This window comes from Dipodomys ordii, unplaced genomic scaffold (genome assembly GCF_000151885.1).
Source record: "Dipodomys ordii isolate 6190 unplaced genomic scaffold, Dord_2.0 Scaffold63, whole genome shotgun sequence".
Taxonomy (NCBI): Eukaryota; Metazoa; Chordata; class Mammalia; order Rodentia; family Heteromyidae; genus Dipodomys; species Dipodomys ordii.
The window spans coordinates 1,375,371-1,401,659 of record NW_012267279.1 but is presented as its reverse complement, the minus strand read 5'-3'; the positions used below and the strand labels follow the sequence as shown (position 1 = coordinate 1,401,659).

Here is a 26,289-nt window from a genome sequence, read left to right as displayed (position 1 = left end):
GAGCATATACTACAGTAATAAAATCAATATGGTACCAGCATAAAACCAAGACTTGCAGACCAAAGAAACAGAAGATAGAAATAAGCCCAAGTAGGTATTGCCACTTGATTCTTAACAAAGAGAACAAAAGCATACAAGTGGTAGGAAAAATGGGTAGCCATGTGTAGAAAACAAATTAGATCTCTATCTCCTATCATATACAAAAATCAACTCAAAATTGGTGTAAGTCCATAATTTAAGACCTGAAACGTTTGAAGCTAGAGAAAAACTTAAGGGAAACACTTGATCAATGCTAGGCAAGAATTTCAACAGGATTCTTCAATTGTTCAGGAAGAGCAAGAATTGAAAAATGCAACTGTATTCTGCTTCTGCACAACAAAAGCAAACAGTCAACAGAGTGGACACAGCTGATAGAATGGGAGAAAATACTTGCTAGATATCTGACAGATTAATATCTTGAATTTACAAAGAACTGAAAGATTAAACAGTAAAATGCAAACACTTTAATACTGTTCTTAATTTCATTGCACACTTTTATTTTGTGAGGTAGGGTATTGCTTCCTGCCCTGGGCAGTAGCTGGACCATAATCCTATTTTTTGCTTATCATAGCTAGGATGACAGCATGTGCTACCAAGAGGTATAATAATGTAACAGGCTCTGTGCTTCTAGGAATATTACCCTAGGCTTGATTGCTAAATGCACCTGTGTCCAGCCATTAAGTTTCTGATTGGCTTAGGCTGACCACAAAGTTGACAGGATTTTTCCTGTAATATTTGACACAGATGCCTCAAGTGACCTATTCATGAAAAGTGTGGTCAGATAATCTAAAAGGACATTGAGACTTCTTTAAACTTAAGAGCCAGGTATATAAACTGCTGTTACTACTTGCTATTAAATGTTTAATGAGAAATTCTGGGTAAGGCAAATAGTCTGACCTTTGCCATATTAGAAAGTTAGTAAATAACATTACCTAGCTAATTGGTTGTTGGAAAAACTATGAAGACTTCTGGTACTTTTGAGTTACTCTCAATTATCACTCAACCATCACCTATTTATCAAAGCAAGTTTATTTGATTACTTATTCCAGATAAATAAGGCTTATGTGTACAACTAAGAAATAAGACAATTCAAATAAATGGCAGGAAAAATTACTGTGGACTATATAAACAGCTGTCTAGAAAGCAACAGCAGCTGCATTCATTTTACAGAATACTGTGGGATGATGTTGTATCATTTATAAAGATATCCTAAGTAGTTTATAAAATAATTGCATGGGTCTTTGCTACAATGTAGCAGTAGCTTAAAAATTACCATAAACTGAATAACTTTATATTCAACTAGTTTCAAAAGATTATATAAAAATTATTCCAGAAAAAATATAGGGAATTAGAGAGGGGACCTTGTACAATTCTTTCAGAAAACCCTAAGGAAATAATTACCACTATCGAGACTGGTTTCCTTCCATCATCTATCTACATTATTTGTTCTGTTCACAACTGATTTAAATGATACACTTTGGACAATTTATTAGGTAGTTGTCTAGTTAAATACAATTTTATTTATATAAAAATAGATATTTAGAACTAAAGAATTTGTATTTATTCATCTGTTCAGTCTGTTCTAGAATGAATAAACTTGGGAGGACCAAGTGAGAACATTAAAGCTATTAAGTTCAAAGGTTAGGATCTTCTATTTGTTACCACTTCTAATAATTACTCTAAGGTATTCCCTTGGCCCACCTTTCAGTTAAATTTATGACACTTGCATTTGACCTTGTTAATGAACCTAACATGAGAACACTTCTAAATCTAATGATAAACATTTTTCAATACACAGGCCACATTGCCTTTTCATCTGAAGTCTATAAAGAACCTTAGAAACACGATGTTTATGAAACTGTACCAGCCCCTTTTATTAGTTAAGAGCTACAGTACATTTTTAGAAATATACTGCAGTGAAATCGAATGGCGAAAACTGTTAATATTCTAGGACTGTTCAATTCTGGTGGTTCCTACTCTGCTCCCCTTTTGGAGGTCATGAATCACTGATGAAAGTTATGAACTTCCCTCTAGAATTGCATATAAATAAAAACATATATAATGATACAAAGGAATTCCTAAAGATTCATGATCCTCAAGTTAGGATTTCCTATTTCAAAACTGTAGAACATAGTGAAAAGTTAATTTTAGCCCTTTTGACACTGCCATTTTCACTGTTACCATAGTAAGCATTTAAATAATACTAACAAATGGCTGCCTTAAGGGAAAAAAAGTCTTTTTTTAGCACCAATATAAACTTTGAAAATTTGTTTTCCTGCCCCCGTTTTACAAGATGTTATCATAGTACCTTTGGTCTCAAATTGTTTTTGAAGTTTAAAGCAACATATAACTATTTTTTCCCTTTGATATATGCCATTTTCTAGAACCAGTCTTTTAAAAGTGAGCAGATTAATTCTTTATGAAAACAACATGTGTCTATGTTAAAGAATGGGCTGAGTTCATAGAATATATTTCTAGTTATAGTTTCACACTTGAAACAAGTATGAAACACATGTAGTTAATACCTCTGAATGTAACATTTAATTCTACGCCCTATCTTCTCCTTTTACTTGGAACAAATCAAACAGGCCTCCCACTATGATAATGAAATGTAATGAAAGTCCTTTCTACTGGTCATTATAGGAAAACACTTCCTTTCAGAACAAACCTACCATCTCTAAAGCAGCTGATTAACTCAGAAGTTGCCAAGTAGGTTGAATAATAATGTCTTTAATGATTCTGATGTTCAATTATTGACGATGTCTGAATAGCATGGTGAATGAAACTTTAATCCAAGAGAAATGACTCTATGATAGTATAGGACTAGACTTGTTTATTCCTGAAGAAGAAACTCATCACTCCAAAACAGTATCCTTACGGATACATAAAGAATTCTTAAGAGACTGTAAAGGCTGATTTAAAAGCAGAGGATACGAAATATACAAATGTATATGTATCAAAAATATAAAATTTAATCAAATCCATTACCAAATAAATTTTCAGAATTCAAAGTTATATGACAATTATTAGGTCCTAGGTTTACTTTTGTTCAAATACAGTACTTATAGAACAAATGCAAAATATCTGAATTTAAGAAAGAGGTTGGCTAAACAGAAGCTGTATCTTTGTGATGAGATTTCATTCTTGTCTTTTGCTGCTGTGTAAAAAATGAATAGTAGAACAATCTTTTTTTTTTTTTTCATTGCTTTTCTTCGTTTCTTTATGTTTCCTTTGTAAAAGTTAAAACTTAAGAATTTTCACATCAGAGACTTTGGGGTCAAGAAAAAGGAGTGGAAAAGAGATAGTACTACACTCTGACAACCTGAATTCAAGAACTTAAACTCAAAGGTAAAGGGTTTGCAAGTAAAACAGATTTCTGTACCTGCATGAACTAGATGGCATCCCATGAGTCCAATAAAGCAAACATCCAGGTATTTCCCCCTCACAAAATGTACCACTTGTGTTTTTCCTGCTGGACCTACTAACTGCTGGATAAGAGATGAAGAAGTTAATATATTCTGGCACTCCTGACTGTGATTCTATAAATTTTCATTTTAAATATAATTCAAGTATAATGCACATTAAAAAATTAGACTAAAGATAGACAGTAAAGATTTTAAACGTTTCTCTTTGAAAAGATGTATCTTACAGTACATACAAAAATACTCTGAAAATACATACGACTTCATTTACAAAACACTGAATCAACATATTACAAGAATTACATGGTTATGGATTTTAATAAACAGCATGCATTCATGAAACTTAAAAAATATTAAGAAATGCACTGAAAAAAGCAGTGTAAAAAAGGACAACTCATAGTTAAATAAAAATTACAAAGGACCTGAGCCAATTGATGGTTGGTAACAGTGTCATCCAAAAATGCCTTTAGGTTTCAATAAATTCCACTGCTTATTTCTGCATGCCTAGTCTTTGAAGAAACTGTTGGTGGAGTTGTGGGGTAAGTTATGGTCAGTATTATCATGCTGAGTGAATTTTACACCTCAAAAAATACAAGTTGGCCATCTTTTAAAGATATCTTACCACTGATGGTAAAATGAGTTGTTCCTCAATATAAAATACCAATTAACAAGAATGGCATGAAATAGAATATGGAATAATTTCACCATTCATATACTGACTTTCAGTATCCTGGTTACATTTTGATTTTTAATAAAGATGCATTTTTAGGGCCTCCATGGGAGGCAAAAAATAGAGAATTTATGGTGTCCAACTCTTTTGTAATCACTGGACTAATCTCCCTGGTAATGATGCAAATATTTGGACAGAAAAGTACAAAAAAATAAATATTCCATATGCCAATCTGGAAAATAATAATTTAAAACAACAGGACAGTACATCTACACAAATGAAAAAAGCAAAAAAAATTATCTCACATTCATTAATCTCAGGTTTTACAAATTGGCATCAATGTTAAAGTAAACACATTAATACTTAGAAAATTACAAGAGAATTTTTTTTTTGTTTTCTGCTTTTTCAGCATTATACAATGATTACAACATAAGACTTAAAAAAAAAAAAGAAAAAGAAAAAATGGTTCAGGACTTTTTATAACAGTGTCCAAGTGGCCAAGAACTGGCTCCCATAACAGAGAAACAAACAAAAAGTTAAGGCAGTAAAACCTCCAAATGCATGTTGTAGATGACAATCTGGTAGCAGGTGATCCTCAGACGAGTGTGTGTAGCAATCAGCGAGGGAATGCTACAGCATCTGTAGGTCAAAGTGAGTTCAAAAACCACTTCAAGGTTGTTAGACTGAAGACTGTAACTCACCTATTTTATGGATGGCAGCCATTTCTACTTTGAAAAGTAGCTGCACCTATGCCACTATCTGACTGCATGTTCACATAAGTGAGGAGATACTGCTTTTACCGATTAAGGGTCAATCGAATGGAATTTTTGATAACACGTATGTTATTTGCTGGAACTGGAGATGATGAATCTGGTAGTTCTTTACTGGGTAGTCTCTATTAAAAAGAAACAGAAAAAATGGTTAACGAGTCTCTATCTATCTACACACACAAAATTAATCTAATAAATCAGCCACAGAATTATTCTTAAGGTGTTTTTCTTTTTTCTTTTGTATCTCTTAAGCTCCTAAATATTAAAGTGTGTTTTAAGTACTTCCTTCTGATGTTCACATTTCTTGCTTTTGAAACTTTTAAAATAGTTAAAAAGTTGAAAAGCAGGAACAGGGACAAGGGAAGCAGCATAGGTACGAATATAAACAGGAAAAAGGACTTTGTTAACTCAACCACCATTCCTGGATTTAAAAATGCATAAATAAACCTCCAGTGTTGCCACCTTTATGCTAGAGGATGGCATTGAGAAATAGGAAGCTCATGATGATAGAACAGGAAACTCATAGGCATGAAAGGAAAAATTAGTGTTACAAAGGAAGGCTTAATAGCCAAGTTATAGCCCTCAACTAGTGTCTGTAATACATTCATGGAGAACACTAACCCAATTTTGAGATAACTTTCCTGAAGTCTGGCTAGGTGACTTTACTGTGTGAGGAATTCTGAGAACAATAAAATAATTATATAGGAAAGGCAAATCTAAGAAACTGAGAAACAAAGACTCCTAAAAAATTAATTTTGTGCCAGGTGCCAATGGCTCATGCCTGTAATCCTAGCTGATACTCAGGAGGCTGAGATCTGAAGATAGCAGTTCAAAACCAGGCCAGGCAGGAAAATCTGTGAGACTCTTATCTCCAATTAACCAGAAAACTGGAAGTGGTGCTGTGGCTCAAGTGGCAGAGTGCCTGCCTTGAGCTGAAGAGCTCAGGGACAGTGCCCAGGCCCAGAGTTCAAGTCCCATGACTTGTGTGATAGATACTTACTCTTTATACTTGAAATACTTTAAAGCCCAAACATGATATTTCATCTTTATATTTTAATATGTACCTCAGTTTTTTCTTACATATAATTAGTATAGTTATATACCAACATTTTTTTTTGTCACTCAATCTTGTGTTTACAAATTCTGTAACTGACAGACTATGAGGCTATTATTCTGCTTTATAAGGACCAATAATACATCCTGGGGAACCTGATAGGGTAACAGTTTCGCTCAAGGCTATTACTCTACCATTTGGGCCACAGTTCTACTTCTGGCTTTTTGGTGGTTAAGAGTCTCATGCACTTTCTTGCCCAGGCTGGCTTTGAACTATGATCCTCTTATCTCCAGAACAGCTGGGCCTATGAGTATGTGCCACCTGTCCAGCTTATGCTTTAAAATTTTTGCTTATTTACTTTTTTTGTAGGTTGTGGGGCTTGAACCAGCCACCAGCTCCACAAGTTACCAATCAATGCCTGGCTTTTTGACATGCACCACTACATGTGGTTCCTCCAAACTCTAATGTGTATGATTTCTAATATTCAAATGAAATAATGCTTCACTTGACAATAGTGTACAGAACAAAAGCTAAATTTTCATTTCTGTAAGAAACTCCTGTTCTTAGTAACCAAGTTTTCCTCTACAGATAAATAAAAACAAGGTATGCGCTGGCACCAATGGCTCATGTCTGTAATCCTGGCTACTCAGGAAGCTGAGATCCAAGGATCACCCTTTGAAGCCAGTCTGGGCAAGAAAGTCCATAGACTCTTATCTCCAATTAAGCACCAAAAAAATTGGAAGTAGAGCTGTGGCTCAAGTGGTATAGTGGTAGTTTTGAGCAAAAAAGCTCAGGCATAGTCTAGGATCTCAGTTAAAGCAGGACCTGCACAAAAACAACAACAAAAAACGCCAAAAAAATTAGAAACAAAAAACAGGAATGAATATAAAGAAATCATGATGCCTTTTTAAGCTACTCTCCCCTTTGATGTATGAATGTTCAAGACTATACAATTTGTTTGCTACCTCCAACCTTAAGGGTAAATATACTACTAGGACTTGAGAACAGGGACAAAGGTTTTTTGTTGTTATTGTTTTTTGTTTTCCCATGTTACGCTCTTAATATGTCTTTTTAAACTCATTTTAACCTATGTAATAAGACTTATTACCTTTTTACGTGATGTATCAATAGTTGGAATAGGCATAGATTCTCCTCCAATAGTATCCTAAGAAAAGAATAATTATATACAAGTTTAAACTTTACTATATGCAACACACTGATACTTAAACCATAATGAAAACTTGACAGACCTGATCTGACTTGCTTTCTAAATAAAGTGTTTTACTGTGTTAGTATTAGGGCTTGAACTCAGGGTATAGGTGTTGTCCCTTAGCTTTTTCACTAGAAGCTGACATTCTGCCCCTTGAGCCACAGTTCCACTTCTGGCCATTTGGTGGTTAACTAAAGATAAGAGGATCCCTGAGTGGGCTGGGTTCAAACTGTGATTCTCAGATCTCAGCCTTCCTGAGTAGCTAGGATTACTATTTAGTAAATCAGCCACTGGTGAACAGTTAAAAGTGCTTTTCTAATCTTTAAAAGTAAATATTCTAAAAACATATTATTAATGTATTTACCACTGATTTTCCTGTTCTCTCTTCAGCAACACGGGGGTCCTTAAATGCTGATTCAAGTCGAATAAACTAAGATGATAAACATTAAAAGAAAGTTGCTATTATGTATCTGCAAAGATCATAGAAATTTATGTAAACTGGGAAATTATAACAAAAAACTACTAAAATTTAATTTATTACAATTTAAATTAGAATGAATTTAACCACTGTTCTTAATTTTTACATTTTAATTTAAAATTTTACATTTAAAATTTTACATTTTTATTTTAAAATCAATTCAGTTTAAGGAAAAAAAAAGTTTTGCTACCCCCTACTGGAAATACCTAATATTCAAGAAATGACATAATTGGGTTACCAATAGTGACTTTTGTGTGAATTGAGGAGAAACTTAGATCAATCATTAAAATATTCACCTGGTGCCAATGGCTCACAATAGCTACCCAAGAGGCTGAGATCTGAGGACTGTGGGTGGAAGCCAATCAGGTTTAAAGTTTGTAAGACTCTTATCTCCAATTAACTACCAAAAAAGGAAAGTGGAATTGCGGCTCAAGTGGTAGAGCACTAGCCTTGAGCATAAAATCTCAGGAACAACACCTAAGCCTCTAAGTTCTCAGCATCCAGGATGGGCACCAAAAACAAAATAAATAAAAATTCAGACCCATCAGTAATTTTAATTAAAGATAATAAATATTGTCCTCTAAAGTCAACTTCTTACGGAAAACTAAAATATGTACAGCAAATTTGAGTTTTTCTACTATTACTTTAACATAAAAAGTATAGACTCACTACTGAAGTTTTAACTTTACCTTTTCTATATCTTTCAACCTCTTAGAAGTTCCATCTATGGACGGGGAATGGGATCTTTTGGGTATAAGATTCTTAGCTATATTTGACATTCCATTTAGATGTGGTTGTCCCTGGGTAGGGTTGTGGGATGTTGTGATTCTAGGAATGACATTTCGTCCTACTACAGTAGGAATGGTACACACAGCTGGGGTCGATACAGCTTTTACCGTAGAGTCAACCTCTGAAAAGGAGAAAAACAATTTTAATAATTAAATATTTGTGAAAATTAAATAATTAATAATGGAAGCTTAGATACCTACTTGCACCAATGACTGGAATAGATAGTCCTTGAGCTGGTGGGACATGCAGTGGCTTCTCCACAATTATACTAGCAGGCTCAGCACTAGTCCTAATAAAAGTGTCAAATGGTAATCATTAAATGATTTAAATGTTCCTTATTTTTAAAAGCTTTAAACATAGAATTACTTCTTTCTAGTACTGTTATTTTATTCAATGAAGGAAAGGGAGAGAAAGGTAGAGGTCTCAATGAGAATTAGCAGAAAAATCTAAGCACAAAATCTGTTTTTTTATACTTGGTTCCTACATGCTCTGAACCTCATTCATGTTCTCTCCCACAGCTCTACAACAGGTTGTCAAGTACTTAGCCAAGTTATGGAAAAGTCCCTATCATTCATAAATAACTGAACAGGAGACTGAAAGTAGTATTTTGATATACACACCTTTCTGTTTCTCCAGGAGGGCTATCTGGTTTGGAAGGTTTGTTTGTAGACAACGGAGAATTAAAAGGTGTTCCATTGTCAGTATCTCTGGAGCTATCCAGACAACTGCTATCCAGAGATAATCTTTTGGATTGACATCCACCTGAACTTCGACTGACATCACAGAGACTTTGCTGAAAGAAAGAATAGTTATTAGAATTTCAAAAAGCACCTAAGAATAAAAAGTCTAGCTTTAATTCTAAAGTGCATTTAAGCAAATTATTTCTTGTGATTACTGAAGCTAAAGATTTTAGTCCTAAGACTGAATTGTCTACATCTTTTCTCTTTTTCTCAATAGATTTGGAAAATATATAAATTAAAATGTGGTCCCAGGATCATTTGCATGAGTGGAACTATGAGTGAGTTAAGATTATAAACTCACCTTTTTCTTCTTTTGAAGAATCTCTGCTGGAAGGTAGTGATGAAGTTGTTTTTTCTTTACATGAGTTGCTTCAATTTTCATTCCATCCTTCAGCATATTTATATTGTTTGCCTGTCTGTACACTGTAACAATGTAAATATGTTAAATGGGAAACTTCTGAATCAAGAAGTTCTCTTTTTCTGGAGTGCATATACCTTCAGTATTTCCCCTAACACATATACAAATACAGATACATGTCTTACAAGTATTTCGAAAACACTTTCATAATGCCACAATCCTATTCAAAAGCTTTCTCCAAATCCCCCAAAAGCTTTCTCCAAATCTTGACTTATTAATTTTCTCCAAAGGGAAACTCTTCTCCTAATAATTTGCCCAAGGCAAAGCTAATTCTCAGGAGAAGAGGGGGAAAATGCAGAAAAATCCAATATATATCCTACAAAATTAAGAGTAAGGGAAGAGGTGGGTAGGGGAGGGATGGGTAAGAATGTTGACAGTTGTGACTTTGACCAAGATACATTGTATTCATGTTGTTGCTTTGTTAAATGGCAAGCTCCTCTGTACAACTACTTAAAAGATACTTTAAAAAGTATAAATTAAAAAACTAATTCTTACACCAAATATCCAAGATGCAAATAACAGCTCTCCCTCTTCCATGTTGTTTCTTTTACTTTTGTAGCACACATCAATCACAGAATCTAAGATTCCAAAAACTTTATAGGTATATTTTTAGTATAGGTGGAAAAAGGTGAATCAACAGGCCTTAACACCTTGCCTGGATCATAATACAAATAGCTCTAAATTCTCATTCTATAGTGCTTCTTATAACTTGCTATGGGCCAGTTATATTAATTCTTACACAGATTAATATATTTTAACTGTGAATACTCAATTAGAAAGTAAGTACTCTGAAAGCAGGGATGCTGAGGCTTGTTTTGCATAACAATTACTTGTGAAAATGGTCAATTATTTAATCCTTTACACCACAATTTTCCACATCTGGAACACAATGTTTTAGAATTCTATTGTAAATAGAGTATTTCAACCACCTTTTTGAAAAAACTGAGTTCTAATTAAAGTGGAAAAATGTATATCTATGTTTTTATTGTAGATTACTTATAATGATCAGCAGTGCTTGTTCAAACTGCAGATACTCTTGAGTTCTTCTTCCAAAGTATAATTTAGCAGTTTTAAGCTGAAGCTTAGGGAAATATATTATCATGATAAATATGAAGGCTAGTTCCAAAAAGGCTAGAAACTCAGAAGAACTAATAGTAACTATCGGGGAGTGTACTATTCCAGATTAATACAAGCCTAAACTTATAAATGATTAAAATGTTCCAGGGAGCTGTGATTGGGAGCTAGGTGAAAGATATTCTTATCATTGAAATGTATTCAAGTTAAGACTATCTACTGATTTTTTTTCATATAAAAAAACAAAAATCAAGTCATCTTTATGACTGTGATTACAATCCCTGGCTGTGCACACATACACAATCACCTGTGGAATTTGCTTTCTTTCTGCTTAAAACAGGTAATACAGTTAAATGGTACAAAACTCAAAAGAGTTTGAGTATTTACAGAAGTCTCCTCACCCCGTTCCTTGGACACATTGGCTGGTTCCCTAACCTAGAAGCAACTGCCTTTGCCATGCTTTTTATTTTATTTTTTAAAATTAAGTATCCTTTCTGAGGTGTTCTACACATTTTAAGTAAACGTGTGTGTGTGTGTGTGTTTTCCCTTTAAATATATGGAAGCACACTAGACATATAGTTCTATAATTCCCTTAATATGTCTTAGCAATTGCATAATCATGCTTTTCATTATTTTAACAGCAGCACAGACCTCCACAATATGGATACACTGTTTCGTTTAACCAATTGTGGGACTTGAAAATATATAGCCAGCTAGATCCTAGACAGATGATGCTGAGTTACAGCCAAAGTTGAGAATCACAGTTCTATGATGACAAAATCTTACCTGTATCAGTAAATGACTGTATATCATATGTCAAGTCTATGTTAACACTTTCTGCATTTTCTACTCTCCGAAAAATTATCCCGAGGAACCACATTGATACGTAATTGTTGCTATAAAGTAAAATTTAAGAATTTCCATTAATTGTTTTTATAATTTTACAGATTCTATTTGGTAATTAAAACTTAGTTACTAATGTCTCTATCTCATTAATAGAGATTTCAGTGATTTGGCCATATTCTTAAAGATTACCATCCAGATCACTGATACTCTGTATTGGTCTAACGAGGATTAAGTGGCCCTGAAAATGACTCTCTGAATATATTCTTATAGATGCTCTAAATATTGTAATGGAGGTGCTGGAGTCTATTGGCTATTGAAGTAGTACATACTTATTTTTCACCAATGGTCACTTACACAAACATGTACTACATCCTCCCCTGTCAAGGCCTTTTTTAATGACAATCTCACAACTAATCTGAAATAATGCATATGCTAATAACATTGTTTAAGAAACACGTATTAAAATCAACTTACTCTTTATGGTGTTCCTTATTTCCTGGAAATGACTGGGGATTCACATGGGCAAGAGTAATAAATTCATTCCGTTCCAAGTTTCCAACAAGTACACGGATTTTAGACTCTACTAATCCAACCCTAAAACAAACAAGCAAGATTTTTCTTATGACCACATCAAAATTGGAAACCACATTGAAGTAAATCAAACAGCATATCAACTATGAGAATTTACATTTATTTAAAAAAGCTAGCCCAATTATAGTAGGTACTCTTCAAAATACCAACCAAGTGATAAATTTAGTAACTTTTTGTGTGTTTTTAGAAAAACTGATCTACACAAAGCATGTGTCAATCTAAAATACCCTGTCTGTCTTGGTAACACTATAAATCTTGATTGGGCATGAACAAAAATTTTGGTTAATTTGATCTTCAATCTTTTTTTCTATTTTGAAGTTTTATGTTGCTAACAACTGGAACATAAATTTATGCTTTGCACAAAATTCAAATCAGACATTGGAAAAAATTTCATCAGATTGCTTCAATGTCATTTTCTACCTCACTTAAATGTGACTGTCAAATTTACTAGTGACTTAATGATGTAAAATAAGGTCAAGAACACTAAAATTTTCTCAAACAGAAAAAGCTTACAACATTGTATGCTTCAACATGTATATAGTGACATATATACATATATTTATATACACATATAAAAGCATATATATGTATATAAAAGCATATGTATATATCTGAGTTATTGTAGTGTTAGCTAAATGAAAATTGGCAATGTTTTTCTGTGAAGGGCCAAATACTGAATATTTTAAGCTTGTCTCTGTTTTAACTATTCAACTTTGTTGTGAAGCATGGAAATAGTCAGACAACATATTATTGAACAAACATTCTTGTGTTCCACTAAAACTTGAGCCAACCTAGACATATTAAATACTGTTTCAGTAAAAGAATTATTATCAGTGAAACAGGATTACATCTTTAGAGTAACAGTAAGACAGTATTATGCTTTTTTTTTTTTTCCTAAAGTCAGACCCAAGAAAAGGATAACTATCTCTGGTGGCTTAATAGCTGGTCCAGGTATGTGACTATATTAGAAGGAACAAGTTTAGATTTCACTAGAATGGATATGCTGCTTCTTGTCCTAAACATGTCTTATCTGTTTTCTAATTCAACTGTCTCTTAAATTGAAAGGATTTATACAAGCCAGGTGCAGGTGGCTCATGGCTGTAATCTTACCTACTCAAGATGCTGAGATCTGGGAATCATGGTTTGAAGCCAAGCAAGGCAGGAAAGTCTATGGAAATCTTATCTCCAATTAACCACCAAAAAGCTAGAAGTAGAGCTGTGGCTCAAGTGGTAGAATGCTTACCTTGAGCACAAAAGCTCAGGGACAGTGCCCAGGCCCTGAATTCAAGCCCAAAGAATGGCACGAAGAAAAAGAAAAAAAAAAGGATATACAAAATGTCTTGAGTTTTGGACAAAACAATGATAAAATTAAGAAACTGGGTGTCAGGATCATTCAGACTACTTCAAAATTTTGTTAGTCTCATTCTGAAAGCAATAAGCATGATGTGTACATATGTAAAGATACCTCAGGTCCCACATGATTCTGAAATACAAATGTGATAACATTTTGTAGTCCCTGAATGCTCCATGGACATGTACATGTACATGTCACCAATAAGATAAATAATATGAAAACGAGCAAAAAACTGCTTTAAGTGATAAAGCACCATATAAATAAATAATTAATAACTAGGCACAGGCAGATAATTTGAAATGTAAGCTTACCATTCTAGATGGTGTTCTTCTGTTGATGCACTGGCAGTCAATACTATATAATGTCTGTGAAGAATGTGCAGAAACAATCAGAAAAACAAAATAAACAACAGAAAAAAACTATTAAGACTATTTTTCCATCATTCATATTTCCTTCTTTCCAATGAGAAGAGTATTACAAGCATGCAGTTTAAGAAAATGCAAGTATGTTCTAATTTTCACAAAATTTTGCACCTTATAATTAAGTAAAATCCTTAATACTGGAATCTACTTGTAGAATAAAGAAACTCTATTACCACTTAGGATTTCTATTATTCTCTACTTGCTTACAAAATGTAAGTAATAGCTGTCACCTATCATTTATTAACTCTAAATGTAGCCAAAAGTAGCCTTCTTCAAGGCTTGTGTACCATTTCAGGAAATAACTAGATTTTTTTAAAAAATGTTTCTCACTGCATCTTTGATCCTGTCTTTATTCAACTAAGCTGTTCCATACTATTTGGCCTTTATGTCATTAAGTAGATTTTAACAGTTTATGTAGCAGGCTTCTTTTCTTCTGTGGTAAGTTTCTTTTCAGCTGTTGGTTTCTTGGTAGCAGCTGCCTTTTCCCCTAAGGCTGCTTCTGCTTTTTAACATCAGCAGCCTTCGTTCCTTTCTTACTCACCATAGGCTTCTTCTCTCAAGCACCCTTTTCTGCAGCTGCCTTTTCATCTAATTTGGCTGTGAGTGCTGCTGCTTTCTTCACTTAGATTTTGGGATTTCTTGTCTGGCAAAGAATGGTGTTCTGGAGGTCTTTGCATATGGGTTCAATTTCAACATTATTCTCAGGTTTTTCAGTAGGTTCTTCTACAATGAATCTTCTTGCATGATTCTGTAAGGGCTCTTCGGATCTCTGGACTTTGCAAGGTTCTGCTGAAATCTTTATTGATCATCTTGCACAGAGGGAGGTCACAGTTACTCTTGAAACAGCTTTATATCAAGTGCCATACAATTCATTCAAATTTCCAGAAAGCACTTTCAGTCCAAATGCAGAAACACCCCACATGGCCACTAGGAGCAAGTTTTAAAATGTTCTGTTTGCTTACATTAAGCAAAGTAATTCCAGGAATGTTCCTGAAGGCCTTGCGCTGGTTCTACTGATCGTTTCTCATTTGCTCTTGCCCACACTCATTTGCTGAGAGGTATAGACCTTTTTGATGTCATTCTAGGCTTTCAGTTTCTTAAGAAACAAAACAGTCTCTATGGTTTTCTTGTAACCTTCAACTTCATCTTTGACTACCAAAGGAAGTTCAGGAACTTCCTCAGTTTGATGACCTTGAGACATGACCAAAGCTGGTAACGCTGAGACAGCCAGGGCAGAACAGATGGCATACTGCTTCTGGGTTGCTAACAACACCAGGTTTTGGTTGGTGGAAATATGACCTCCTTGACACATATTTCCAAAGGCACCCCTGGCCCAAACAGTGGTTCCCACCACCTCACAATCTGGGAATATGAGCCATAGTTCTACCTGTACTCCTAGACTCAGCACTCGTCTGATGACCTGCTAACTCACTGACAGCATAGGGGTGCCTGCTGTTTTTATGCAAGTTCGTATGAACATAGTTTACAATATCTGGTCAAATGAGAGCCTTAAACATGGCAGGTAAAGTGACATTTTTGCCAGATGACTCCTCTTTTCCGAAGTACACTGGTAATGGGATGAGTACATGCCATGGAAAGGAGAGTCGAGGGTGATGTTCCTCTTATCCCTGCGGCTCCTATAGGAAAAGCTAGCTCTGGTATTTTTTTTTATAAAAGCTTTGCATATTAAATAACAGTGTACTTCAGAAGAACTGAAAACCAATAACTCTGGAATCCATTAGTTACAGTACTTTCCAATAGGTAAAGTATTTTTTTGTAACTTGTAATTAAGAGTTCCTTAATTTGTGAGAAACATCTCTAAAAAGTATGTTTTGGCTTAAAATACAGTAAATGGCTCATACATGCATACACATAAGACAAAATTTCAAATACCTATATTTTTGAAAGAAATTTGGTGGCTCAAGTAGTTTGGACCAATCTGATTTCCCTTGAAGAATTTCATCTGTAACTGCAAGACCTAAACAAAAACATTAACAGAAACATGTCCGAATTTTGAAAATTGAGCAACATGTGTATTACTCTATCCTAACATCAACAGAAAATCACATACCTCCTACCACACTCCAGCAAAACTGGGGTTTGAATTCAGGGCTTCATATTAGCAGGAAATTACTCAACCAGTTGAGCCACATGCCCAGTCTTTTTTCTCTGGTTCTCTTTGAAGTAGAATCTCAATTTTATGACTGTGCCAGCCTAGACTTGATCCTACTTACACTTCCACCTCTAGCTGGGATGATAGGAACTTAGAATATTTTTTCTAGCTGGGCGCCGGTGGCTCATGCCTATAATCCTAGCTACTCAGGAGGCTAAGATCTGAGGATCGCGGTTCAAAGCCAGCCTGGGCAGGAAAGACCATGAGAGTCCTATCTCCAATAAACCACTAGAAAACCAGAAGTGGTGCTGTAGCTCAAGTGGTAGAGCGCTCACCTTGAGCTGAAGAACTGAGGGACAGTGCCCAAGCTCAGAGTTCAAGCCCCATGACCGACATAAAAAAAAAAAAAAAAATTTCTGTTGGGATGGGATGTCCTATGAATGTCTTTTCCCAAGTGGCCTGGAACCACAGTCCTCCTAATCTTAGTTTTCTGCACAGCTAGGATGATGAGTGTGTGTCATCATGCCCCATTACTAGTTAAGATGGGCTCTTTGAAATTTTTTGCCTGGGCTGGCCTCCAACCTCAATCTTCCTGATGATCTCTGCCTCCCAAGTAGCTACATTATGAGCAGAAGCCAACAAGTTCTTGACTTACAAAATATAAATATGATACTTCTTAGGACACATAAATTAAGTTCAACCACACCAAACTGGCTTAATTTAGAAATTCCAACTGCCAATTTATAGTTGCAAAAGAAACTTGTTAACCAAAATCTTGTGGGAATATGTTAAAGGGTAATAAGGTCAGTATGTTTACCTTGTTTAAATTCTTCTACCATTACTGTTCGAGTTGATGTGGATACATTATATGTAGAATTCTGTTGTGGGTAGGCAGGGGTGATTATGGGCATGAGATGGTATCTATCTGATGGATTTACCTGTGAAATTAGAAGAGGAATGATTAATATCTTATTTCAGGTGTCCTTATTTCATTTCCCTAAAGGTTTGAAGAATGAAATATAAATCTAATAGTTTATAAACTCAATTCTAAGAAGTGTATTTTTCTTCCCCCAACTACATTTCTTTCTTGTCAGATGGTCATAGTCAAAAGGATTGCACTTTGTTTTTCCTTGGAAAAGTTGTTAAATTGATGGTGTATTATAAACAATGGTCTTTTAGAATCAAGAAAATATCCTATCATTAACTACTAAAAGGATTATCTAGTCTTAGGGCATTCAATCTTTTCTCTGCACTACTTCAGTGATGGCTTTCCCTTGTCTATGAAGAGGAATGACCATTCACTCTATAACCAAATTAAATTCAATACATATATAAGAATTATGCTATTCTGGAACTATGAATCTGCTTTAAACTTCATTGAAAAATAAAATTTTTATATATCTTATTGTAAGTAATTATTAGGCAGTTTTTCTACAATGGATTATGATATTGTTGATGGTTTATCCCACTCAGCTAGTCTTATATGATTTTTTTAGTGACGTAACATTTCATCAGCATTAGAGATCCAAGTCATCTGAACCCAAAAATATGGCAAATAAAGTATAATCGCCATACAGAACAAAGTGAAGGAATAAGAATCTTTAGATGGTGATGGGAGAAATGCCTTCTTCCTAAAAGATTTAATACAATTCCATAGTAAGTCACATACCCGAGGATCCCAGACAGGCAAATTCAAATTGCTTTCTTCTGGCTGTTTCAAGAGCACAGGATTTGGCCATTCCCTAACACAAATAAGACTAATTAGCTCATATACAGTCACATTTGACATGCTACACAAAATACTAAAATCATTAGATAGTTCTAATCTTCATACATCAAAAAGAAAAAAATGGGCACCAGAAAAAAGGATAAGGCTATTTTGAAGTAGTAATCTCTGAAAAGGCAAATACAGTACTTTGCTTATGTAATTCATCTGCACCGGAATCTCTTCCTTCTCATTTACTTTCATGGATTTAATTCTGATAATTTAGCAGCAGCAAAACTAACATTTGTTGAAAATACCAGCAAATCAATGTCATAGTTATGATTATCATTTCCACTCAAACAACTTCTACAGGGGCTGGGAAGGTGGCTCAGTGGTAGAGCGCTATGCCTTGCATGCCAGAGGCCCTGGGTTCAATTCCTCAGCACCACATAAGCAAAAAGAAAAAAGCCGGAAGTGGTGCTCTGGCTCAAGTGGTAGAGCGCTAGCCTTGAGCTGAAGAGCTGAGGGACAGCGCCCAGGCCCAGAGTTCAGGCCCCATGACCGGACCCAAAAAAAAAAAAGAAAAAAAAAAACTTCTACAAAGTTGATGAATGTGCGCAGTCAAATCTATAATAATTACTCAAACTAAAGCTCCACTATATTTTTTAAAATATTTTTTCTTCTTTTTAAAAATTAATTTTATTCATGTTTTGTCTGTATGATACTGAAGAATTGAACCTAGGGCTACATGCATGCTAGGCAAGCACTCTACCACTAAGCTACATTCCCAGCCCGAAAGTCCGTTGTATTTATAAGCCCTGGAAGAAAGTATCACACAACTTAGCTATTAAAAAAATGGGATGAAGCTGGGCTTGGTGACTCAGGCCTATTTAATTAAACTATTTTGGGACGTGGAGATAGGGGTATGGTGGTTCAAGGCAAACCTGGGCATAAAAATTCATGAGAGGCCAGGTGCCAGTGGTTCATGCTTATAATCCTAGCTGTATTCAGGAAGCTGAGATCATGGTTCAAAGACAGACCAAGCAGGGAAGTCCATGAGACTCTTATCTCTAATTAGCTACCAAAAAACCAGAAGTGGAGCTGTGGTTCAAGTGTTATGAATGCTAGCCTTGAGAAAAAAACAAAAAAAAAATAGGGAGAGTACCTAGGTCTGAAGTTCAAGCCCTAGGACTGGCACGTACAAGTGCATATGCTTACATATACCCACACCCAATTCATGAGAGTCAATCTCGACTAGGTACAGTGGTGTGTACCTATTTTCTTAGCTATGAAAACAGGACAATGGCTGGGTAAGCCTGTTATCCCCAGTGACACAGGGAAGTATAAATAGGCAGATTACAGACAGGCTGACCTGAGCAAAGGGAGACCTCCCTTGAAAATAATCAATGCAAAAAGGAGCTAGAGGTATTAGCTCAAGTGACAGAAGGCCTGCCTAGCAAGTGTAAGACTCTGAATGTGCTGGGCGCTGGTGGCTCACGCCTGTAATTTTAGCTACTCAGGAGGCTGAGATCTGAGGATTGAGGTTCAAAGCCAGTCTGGTCAAGAAAGTCCGTGAAACTCTTATCTCCAATAAACCACCAGAAGTGGCGCCATAGCTCAAGTGGTAGAGCACTAGCCTTGAGCAGAAGAGTTGAAGGACAGAGCTCAGGCCCAGAGTTCAAGCCCCATGACCAAAAGAAAAAAAAAAAAAAAAGACCCTGAATGTAATTAATTCCTAGTATTCCTGTACCCCAAAAAGGGAGAGGGGAGGAGACTAGAGCTTGTCTTTTTTGACAATATGGATGAAACTAGAGGTCATTATATAAAGTGGAATAGGGCAAACATAGAAGACAGAAACTACATGATCATATATTGTACTGATCTTATAGAAGGACAGAATATAATAGTAGTTGCCAAGGATGGGGTGGCAGACTATAGGTTATGTTGAATATACTGTCTACTTAATTTTAAAAAGCTGGATGCCAGTGGCTTACAGCTATAGTCCTACTCAGAAGGCTCAGATATGAAGATCATAGTGCCAAGCCAAGTTGAATAGGAAAGTCTTTGAGACTTATCTCCAATTAACAACAAAAAGCTAAAAGTGAAATTGTAGTTCAAGTGGTAGAGCACTAGTTGTGAGCAAAAAAACCTCAGGGAGAGCACTCAGGACCCAAGTTCAAGCTCTAGGACCAGGAAAAAAATTTTTTTAAAGATTTTGAACATTTTTACCATAAAAAAATATGTTTGAGGAGATTCATATGCCTACCCTGATTTGAATAACATCCAATGTCCATATGTATCAAAACATCATGGTACCTTACAAATGTACAATTTTTGTGTCAATTTTACAAAGAAAGAAAAAAAAAGAACATGTCATGTAGGTGTTCCATAATTGCCTCAAATTTAGTAAAATTTTAAACTTTTAACTTAAGGAATGTAAAAAACAGAAAGTCTATGTATAGCCTTTAAATTTCCAGATGAATTTACATATAGGCAGCAGTTAGTCAACAATCAAAGTACATATATAGTACATATGTACATATACTTACCATTTGGAAAAAACTAAAAAAAACTTATGAACTAAAGTTGATGCTGCTGCATTTGGATACAATTGGCAAGTTCTGGCAACTAGCATGGCCCAGGAGACTCCACCAAGGAAACCCAGCATGTTGGAATAAATACCACGACCTACAAAATTAACATCTAATTACTGTTAGAATCTACTATTCGTGGCATTCTATAATAACCGCTTTCTTTTTTTTTAAATTATTGTTACCATAAAGGTGATGCACAGAAGGTTACAGTTACATAAGTCAGGTAAAGAGTACATTTCTTTTAATAACTGCATTCTTAAGATTGTCCTTAGACTTTTTCTCTCTGAAAACATTGAAACCAAAGGGCAAAAATTTCATTCTAGGCTTATAATTGATTAGTAAACCAGTTTACTTGTAAACCACTTCTACTTTGCCCTCAGATACAGATATTTCAGTGACCTGCTTCGGAACAATAGATTTCCGAAATTACACTGAAATTCTCCTTTTAATATCTGGGATTGAGGGAAAAATAAAAGGAAGGCGGAAACATCAGGAGATCCTATGAGAAAAATAAACATTTCCTAGTAATCACAATCATGGTAGCAAGACCAAGTATAAAGGTGGTAACTAACTTCAGTGATTTACAGAATTTGGATACCTCTCATTGCCGTAGAATATTAGAATCATTTTTCATAATTGTGGCTACTATAATCTATTAAAATTATTACAATGTCACTAAATTTAAAATGCTCTCATTTATATAAAGTGACATTATTTTATGCCTCTGAAAAGACCACTGTAATTTCTTGACATGTTAAATGTGAAAAATATACATTTAAAAACTGACAAAACAGTATTTAACCTGTAAGAAAAGATGAATTGTTCAGTTTATCCTTTCACTGCAAGTCTCACGGACTTCCATGCTTGGGCTCATCTCTGAACTGCGATCTTCAGATCTCAACCTTCTGAGTAGTTATGACTACAAGTGTGAGCCACAGCAAACAGCTTTAATGAGATTCTTAAAAAGTTTGAAAAAGAGATCTCTAGCAGTAAAAGGTGGTAGCTTAACCTCTTCCGTCTTAGGAGCCACTCCACTATCTTAGGCCTTGATGTAAAGCATGGCCTTTCTTAAAATCTGTGACACAGGCCCTTCCCTGAAATTAGCTGACTCAGGCCTTATCTTATCAGGGGACACAGGCAGCTACAACCATAAACCTTAGCCTAGCCACAACAAAATCCCCTGTTCTCATGCACCTCACAAATTCCATGTCTCACACAAACCAGACTGTAGAGTACCCTCCTGCCCCTGGTAAAATTCTCCACTCCAAGCCCCCTAGCCATATAACCCCTTGCTCAAGAACAAGTGCTGTCCCTGTATGGGAGGGTCAGCCTGTCAGCTTGTTGACAATAAACTTTGCTGTATGTGCCTTGGTGTCTGTGTGGTCATTGGTGCCTTAACTCAGATCTAGGCTCCCCTGGTAAGTTTTGCTCTTCCCCTTTGGGAATCTGAGCTGACCTGGGGACCTGGGGACCTGACAACCACCAAGGTGAATTCCTCCAGACCAAGTGCCTTTCCTGCATTTGACACCGATAATTCACCCCTCTTTCGTGATAAGTGACAGTTCATGGCTCAAAGTACAAGGATAAAAGCTCAGCACTGAGTTCCAAGTCTAGCCCAGGAGGCCTAGGCTGCTCACTGGCTAGGATAGGCCAGGTATTGAACAACGGCCAGGTGACAAATTCTCTTGCTGCTTGCTCCCTCAATCAGTTGACCAGAGTTCCTCTGGGGAGGCCCATGGAAGCTCTAGCATCAACTCCCCACACTCATCTAAATGGAGAGGGGCTCCATCTAAAAATTCTTCAGAATTCTCCTCTAGGCTGCATAATTTGGAGACTTTAAAGATCCTGCCTGACCTTAAGCCTCATAGGCTTATATGCTTATACAATCAAATTTGGCTCCAATATTCACTGGACAATGAGTCCATGTAACCCCTTTTTGGGACACTGGACCCCAATATTTTACAGGACTTAACATAATTTCTATGAGCACTTGGGCAAATGGAGGGAAATCATCTATGTACAGGCTTTTCCTTTCTCTCTCTCTCTTTCTCCCTGCCCTCCCTCTGCCTTTCTGCTTGTGTCTTTGAGGGTTGAGACACAGGCTGGGTTCCAGGGATCCTCCTCTAAGTTTCCTCTTAAGGCTAGACACCCTGACTTAAATTCCCATAGCTAAAACCATCTCTCTATTTCTCCTTGAGTATATCCACATTGTTAACTGTGTTACCCTGCCTTTTTGTCTTTCTGCTTGCTAACCTAATAAAGTTTCACCAAGTCCTTCTCTGACCTCCACTACAGAGGCCCTCCACCATGTTCTTTTGCCCTGCTCACCAAGTCCTTCTCTGTCATAAGCCTCCCAGCCATCTCCTCAAGAAAGGTAACTTTCCTTGTCTTGTAGCAAGCTCCATCTCTCCCTCCCCCTTCTTTCTGTCTATTTCTCTCTCTGATAACTTCCAAACTGGAGATTATTTGCCATTAAATTGCCTCCATTCCAGCCAAAGTTTCTCCGATTAAATGGCCAGTGGTCTCCATAAGCCTTTTTTCTATCCTTGTTAAAAGCAAAACAACCTCTCTCCCTCATGTATGTTTACCAAACTGACAGCTTTGCAGTTTATCACAAACTTTGCTGAAGTTCATTGACAACCTTGAGGTTTATCATCAGCTGTACTGAGCTGCTGTATTAGCCAGAAATCCTTGCTAACAAAGTTGTTAATGAGATAAGTAAGAAAAAAAAGGGTGGGATGTAATGAGTTTTACAAGACAGAGCTTATAAAACAGTATAAGGAAAGGCTTTGGAAAGAGAATTGAGGAAATAGAAAAATGGTTTCCTTTAGAAAGATTTTAGAAAGTAAGAATTGTCTTAAAATGTTTGCTCAGAAGGGAGAAATTAAGACAAACCATAGAATGTTCAAGTTAGGAGAAGATGGTGTGAGTATGTGTTGAGTTTTAGGACTGCTTATCTTTGTAGAACACCTAGTGGCATCTACAATGCTGTTAATCTTATTTAGTAAATGACTAAATTGTTAAATAAGTTGTTTCAAACTTCCAACATAACTACTCTCAAGTCTTTTGTCATTGCAGACTTAATCCTCTGTAGCATTCAAGTCAGACTCAGACAAAAGTGCCTGGCCAAATGCGTAACAGCAATCTCTCAGCCTGCAACTCTTTCACTGGATAACAGAATTTTTTTTTGGGGGGGGGTCCAGTTGTGGGGCCTAAACTCTGGGCCTGGGTGCTGTCCCTCAGCTCTTCAGCTCAAGGCTAGCACTCTACCACTTGAGCCACAGCGCCACTTCAGGCTTTTTTCTTTTTGCTTATGTGGTGCTGAGGAATCGAACCCAGGGCCTCAGGAATGCAAGGCAAGCACTCTACCACTGAGCCACCTTCCCAGCTCAACATTAGAATTTTATAATGTCATATAAAAGACTTGCGATACTTGCGTTTTGCCCATAATTTGACTGCTCTGAGGGTGAGTCTAAAAGTTTCTTTATTTGGCACTAAATGTAAAATCTCATCAGTAACTCTGCATCCTGAAAAAGATAAAACATTCATTTTTCACTATAAAATCAACTAGTTAATTCAAATGTTCCCCTCCCCCCTTAGCTCACACTAAAAAAATGAAAGAGTAAAATGGCAGAATTTATTTTGTCTGAGTATTTGAAATTTAGTACTTCTGTATTAGAAAGTATTTTGTTCTTGAGAAGTTAAAAAATGGCCAATTAAATTCATATTAAATAGAGATTAATTGGAGTACCATTTTGGTTTTCTTCCACATCTGACCTTGTTAATCAAATGTCTCCAAGTTAAAAGACTATTAACTGTTCAAAACAAACTTCATCCATAAATAGTATGATTTATTGTTATATTCTGGAAGTACAGGAAGGTCTATGATCAACCAAAAGATATTACAAAGCAGTGGTTCTTCAAACCCTGAGGATCTGTGAGGTTGCACCTATTTTATGTAAAAAAACTAATACAGCCTTGTCTTTTTCACTATGTTAACATCTGCATTGATGGTGCAAAAGCAATGGTGGATAAAAGTGCTATTATTTTAACAGTGAATTAAGACATTGGTAACAAACTGTACAATATACAATACAGCTTCAAGTAGACAAGAATATGTGTTATTATTTGAGTTGTTAGCTAGACCTTTTTTTTTAATGGAACATCAATTTTACTTAAAAGTATGATTGAAAAAGATGGAAATTCAGTTAAGCACTCATCAGATATTCTATAATATATGAACTAAGTGAGCAACTCCAAGGAAAGTAAATGATATCATTTATTGTAAATAGTAAATTTAAGCTTTCAAGTTCCATAGAATTTTGGATGAAAACTCTATCTGCCATTGTGAACTTGAAAACTTTCTAATAAATACTTTCCTGAAAAAACTGGTGGTGACATTAATGAATGCAACAGTAATAATAATAATAATAATAATTTTTTGTTGTTGCTGTTGGTCATGGGGCCTGAACTCTGGGCCTTGGTGCTGTCCCTAAGCTATTCAGCTTAAGGCTGGCACTCTACCACTTGAGCCACAACACCACTTCCAGCTTTTCCTGCTTATCTGGTGCTGAGGAATTGAACCCAGGGCCTCATGCATGCAAGGCAGGCACTCTACCACTGAGCCACCTTCCCAGCCCTAAACAATTATTTTATAATGAAATGTGTGTTAAAATTTGGAAGATCTAAATAGCTTTGTGAACCAATATTTTTCAAATAGCTATGCACTGGTAAAAGTTCTATTTAAAAGACCAGACAGCCTATTTAATGTGATTGAATAGAAAATTTCCTTGACATGGTTTTTAGAATCCATATTCTAAAAAGAGAAAAAGGGTTGGTGGTAGAGTACCTGTCCAGCAAACATAAGACCCAGAGTCCAAAATATAATTACTAATATGCATGAAGCTCACAAACATTACATTAAGTGGAAGATGAAAGGCAAAAGTGACCACATGATTCCATTTATATGGAATGTCTAGAAAATGCAAATTTATATAAAGGCAGAGACTGAGGACTGTAAAGAAAAGAAAAATGTACAAAGAAAAATGTATCTTTTTATTTCTGAGAATTAAACACAAGCTCTCTCTTATTCCACCACTGAACTACGTATGCAACCAACATCATTTTTTGAGTTAATTCCCCCCAAAAGTCCATTAATAGTTTTGCAAAAAGAGTCCTACTTGTCTAATTCTTTTCAAAGAGATACCTAATATTTCTTTTTAGAAGCTTACCATTTAAGCTGCGAATACACCTTATATCAAGGCTTCTGAGGCGAGAGTCATCTCTTAGATCTAAATTATCTGATATAGTTTGTATTGCCAGTCTTGCAAAGACGAGATCAATCTTTGGAGTAGGTTAAAAAAAAGAAAAAAAAAAGAAAAAAAATTAAATTTTTTCCTTCTAGTCAATCTTCCCCAATTCTATCTCAAAAATATAAAAAGTTCTAATTGATTTGAGAAGAACTAAAAACTGCAAAAGGACTGTATGAAGGCAATTACATGTGGGAAAGCCAGTAAAATGTTTCAAGGTAATTTTCAAATTAAGGAAAACATTTTGATTCTAGTATATATGCCCCTCCAAACTAAACAAAAAGCAAAACCATCAAAACCTTATTCAAATTTTCAGAATGTTTATTTGAAATGTGCCTATTCTGAAACCATAATTGTCATATAACTGTTCTCCAAGGTATCAAAACCTTATATTTCTAGAATATGAAAAATTCAACATACATTAACATTCACTCTCTTGAAACCCAACTAAAATACCAGGAATATTTTGGAATTTTTTTGATTCTGCTTTACTTTGCCTTGAAGGTAAAGTGATATAATGAGACAACAGCTAAAGTTATCAAAGCTTCAAAGTAGATAGGACAAGAGATAACAACAGACCCAGCAGACCTAAGAGGTTTTTTTTTTGGTCGGTCATGGGGCTTGAACTCTGGGCCTGGGCGCTGTCCCTCAGCTCTTCAGCTCAAGGCCAGCGCTCTACCACTTGAGCTAC

At 35.6% G+C, this 26,289-nt stretch overlaps 1 protein-coding gene and 1 pseudogene across 3 annotated transcripts in view; both read right to left on the bottom strand.

The window, feature by feature from the left end:
* Positions 1-481: 481 nt before the first annotated feature.
* Positions 482-26,289, bottom strand: part of Papolg (poly(A) polymerase gamma) — a 57,854-nt gene continuing 32,046 nt past the window's right edge. The window contains exons 7-23 of one of the 3 annotated variants that reach the window (XR_001175303.1): positions 25,521-25,632; positions 23,727-23,816; positions 20,245-20,383; positions 17,660-17,732; positions 16,808-16,928; positions 15,771-15,855; positions 13,767-13,820; positions 11,985-12,104; positions 11,451-11,560; positions 9,474-9,595; positions 9,053-9,225; positions 8,633-8,721; positions 8,333-8,553; positions 7,530-7,595; positions 7,064-7,120; positions 4,833-5,026; positions 482-3,527 (exon numbers count right to left, since the gene is read on the bottom strand). Coding sequence is in view for 2 of the 3 variants with exons in the window: in XM_013022522.1 (XP_012877976.1) it covers positions 4,928-5,026; positions 7,064-7,120; positions 7,530-7,595; positions 8,333-8,553; positions 8,633-8,721; positions 9,053-9,225; positions 9,474-9,595; positions 11,451-11,560; positions 11,985-12,104; positions 13,767-13,820; positions 15,771-15,855; positions 16,808-16,928; positions 17,660-17,732; positions 20,245-20,383; positions 23,727-23,816; positions 25,521-25,632 (1,731 nt within the window). In the remaining variant the exon portion in view is untranslated. Of the gene's footprint in view, positions 3,528-3,649; positions 5,027-7,063; positions 7,121-7,529; positions 7,596-8,332; positions 8,554-8,632; positions 8,722-9,052; positions 9,226-9,473; positions 9,596-11,450; positions 11,561-11,984; positions 12,105-13,766; positions 13,821-15,770; positions 15,856-16,807; positions 16,929-17,659; positions 17,733-20,244; positions 20,384-23,726; positions 23,817-25,520; positions 25,633-26,289 lie in introns of those variants that run through there. The other 2 variants (XM_013022522.1, XM_013022523.1) reach the window with 2 other exon arrangements.
* On the bottom strand, positions 14,275-15,616 carry LOC105990128 (annotated as a pseudogene).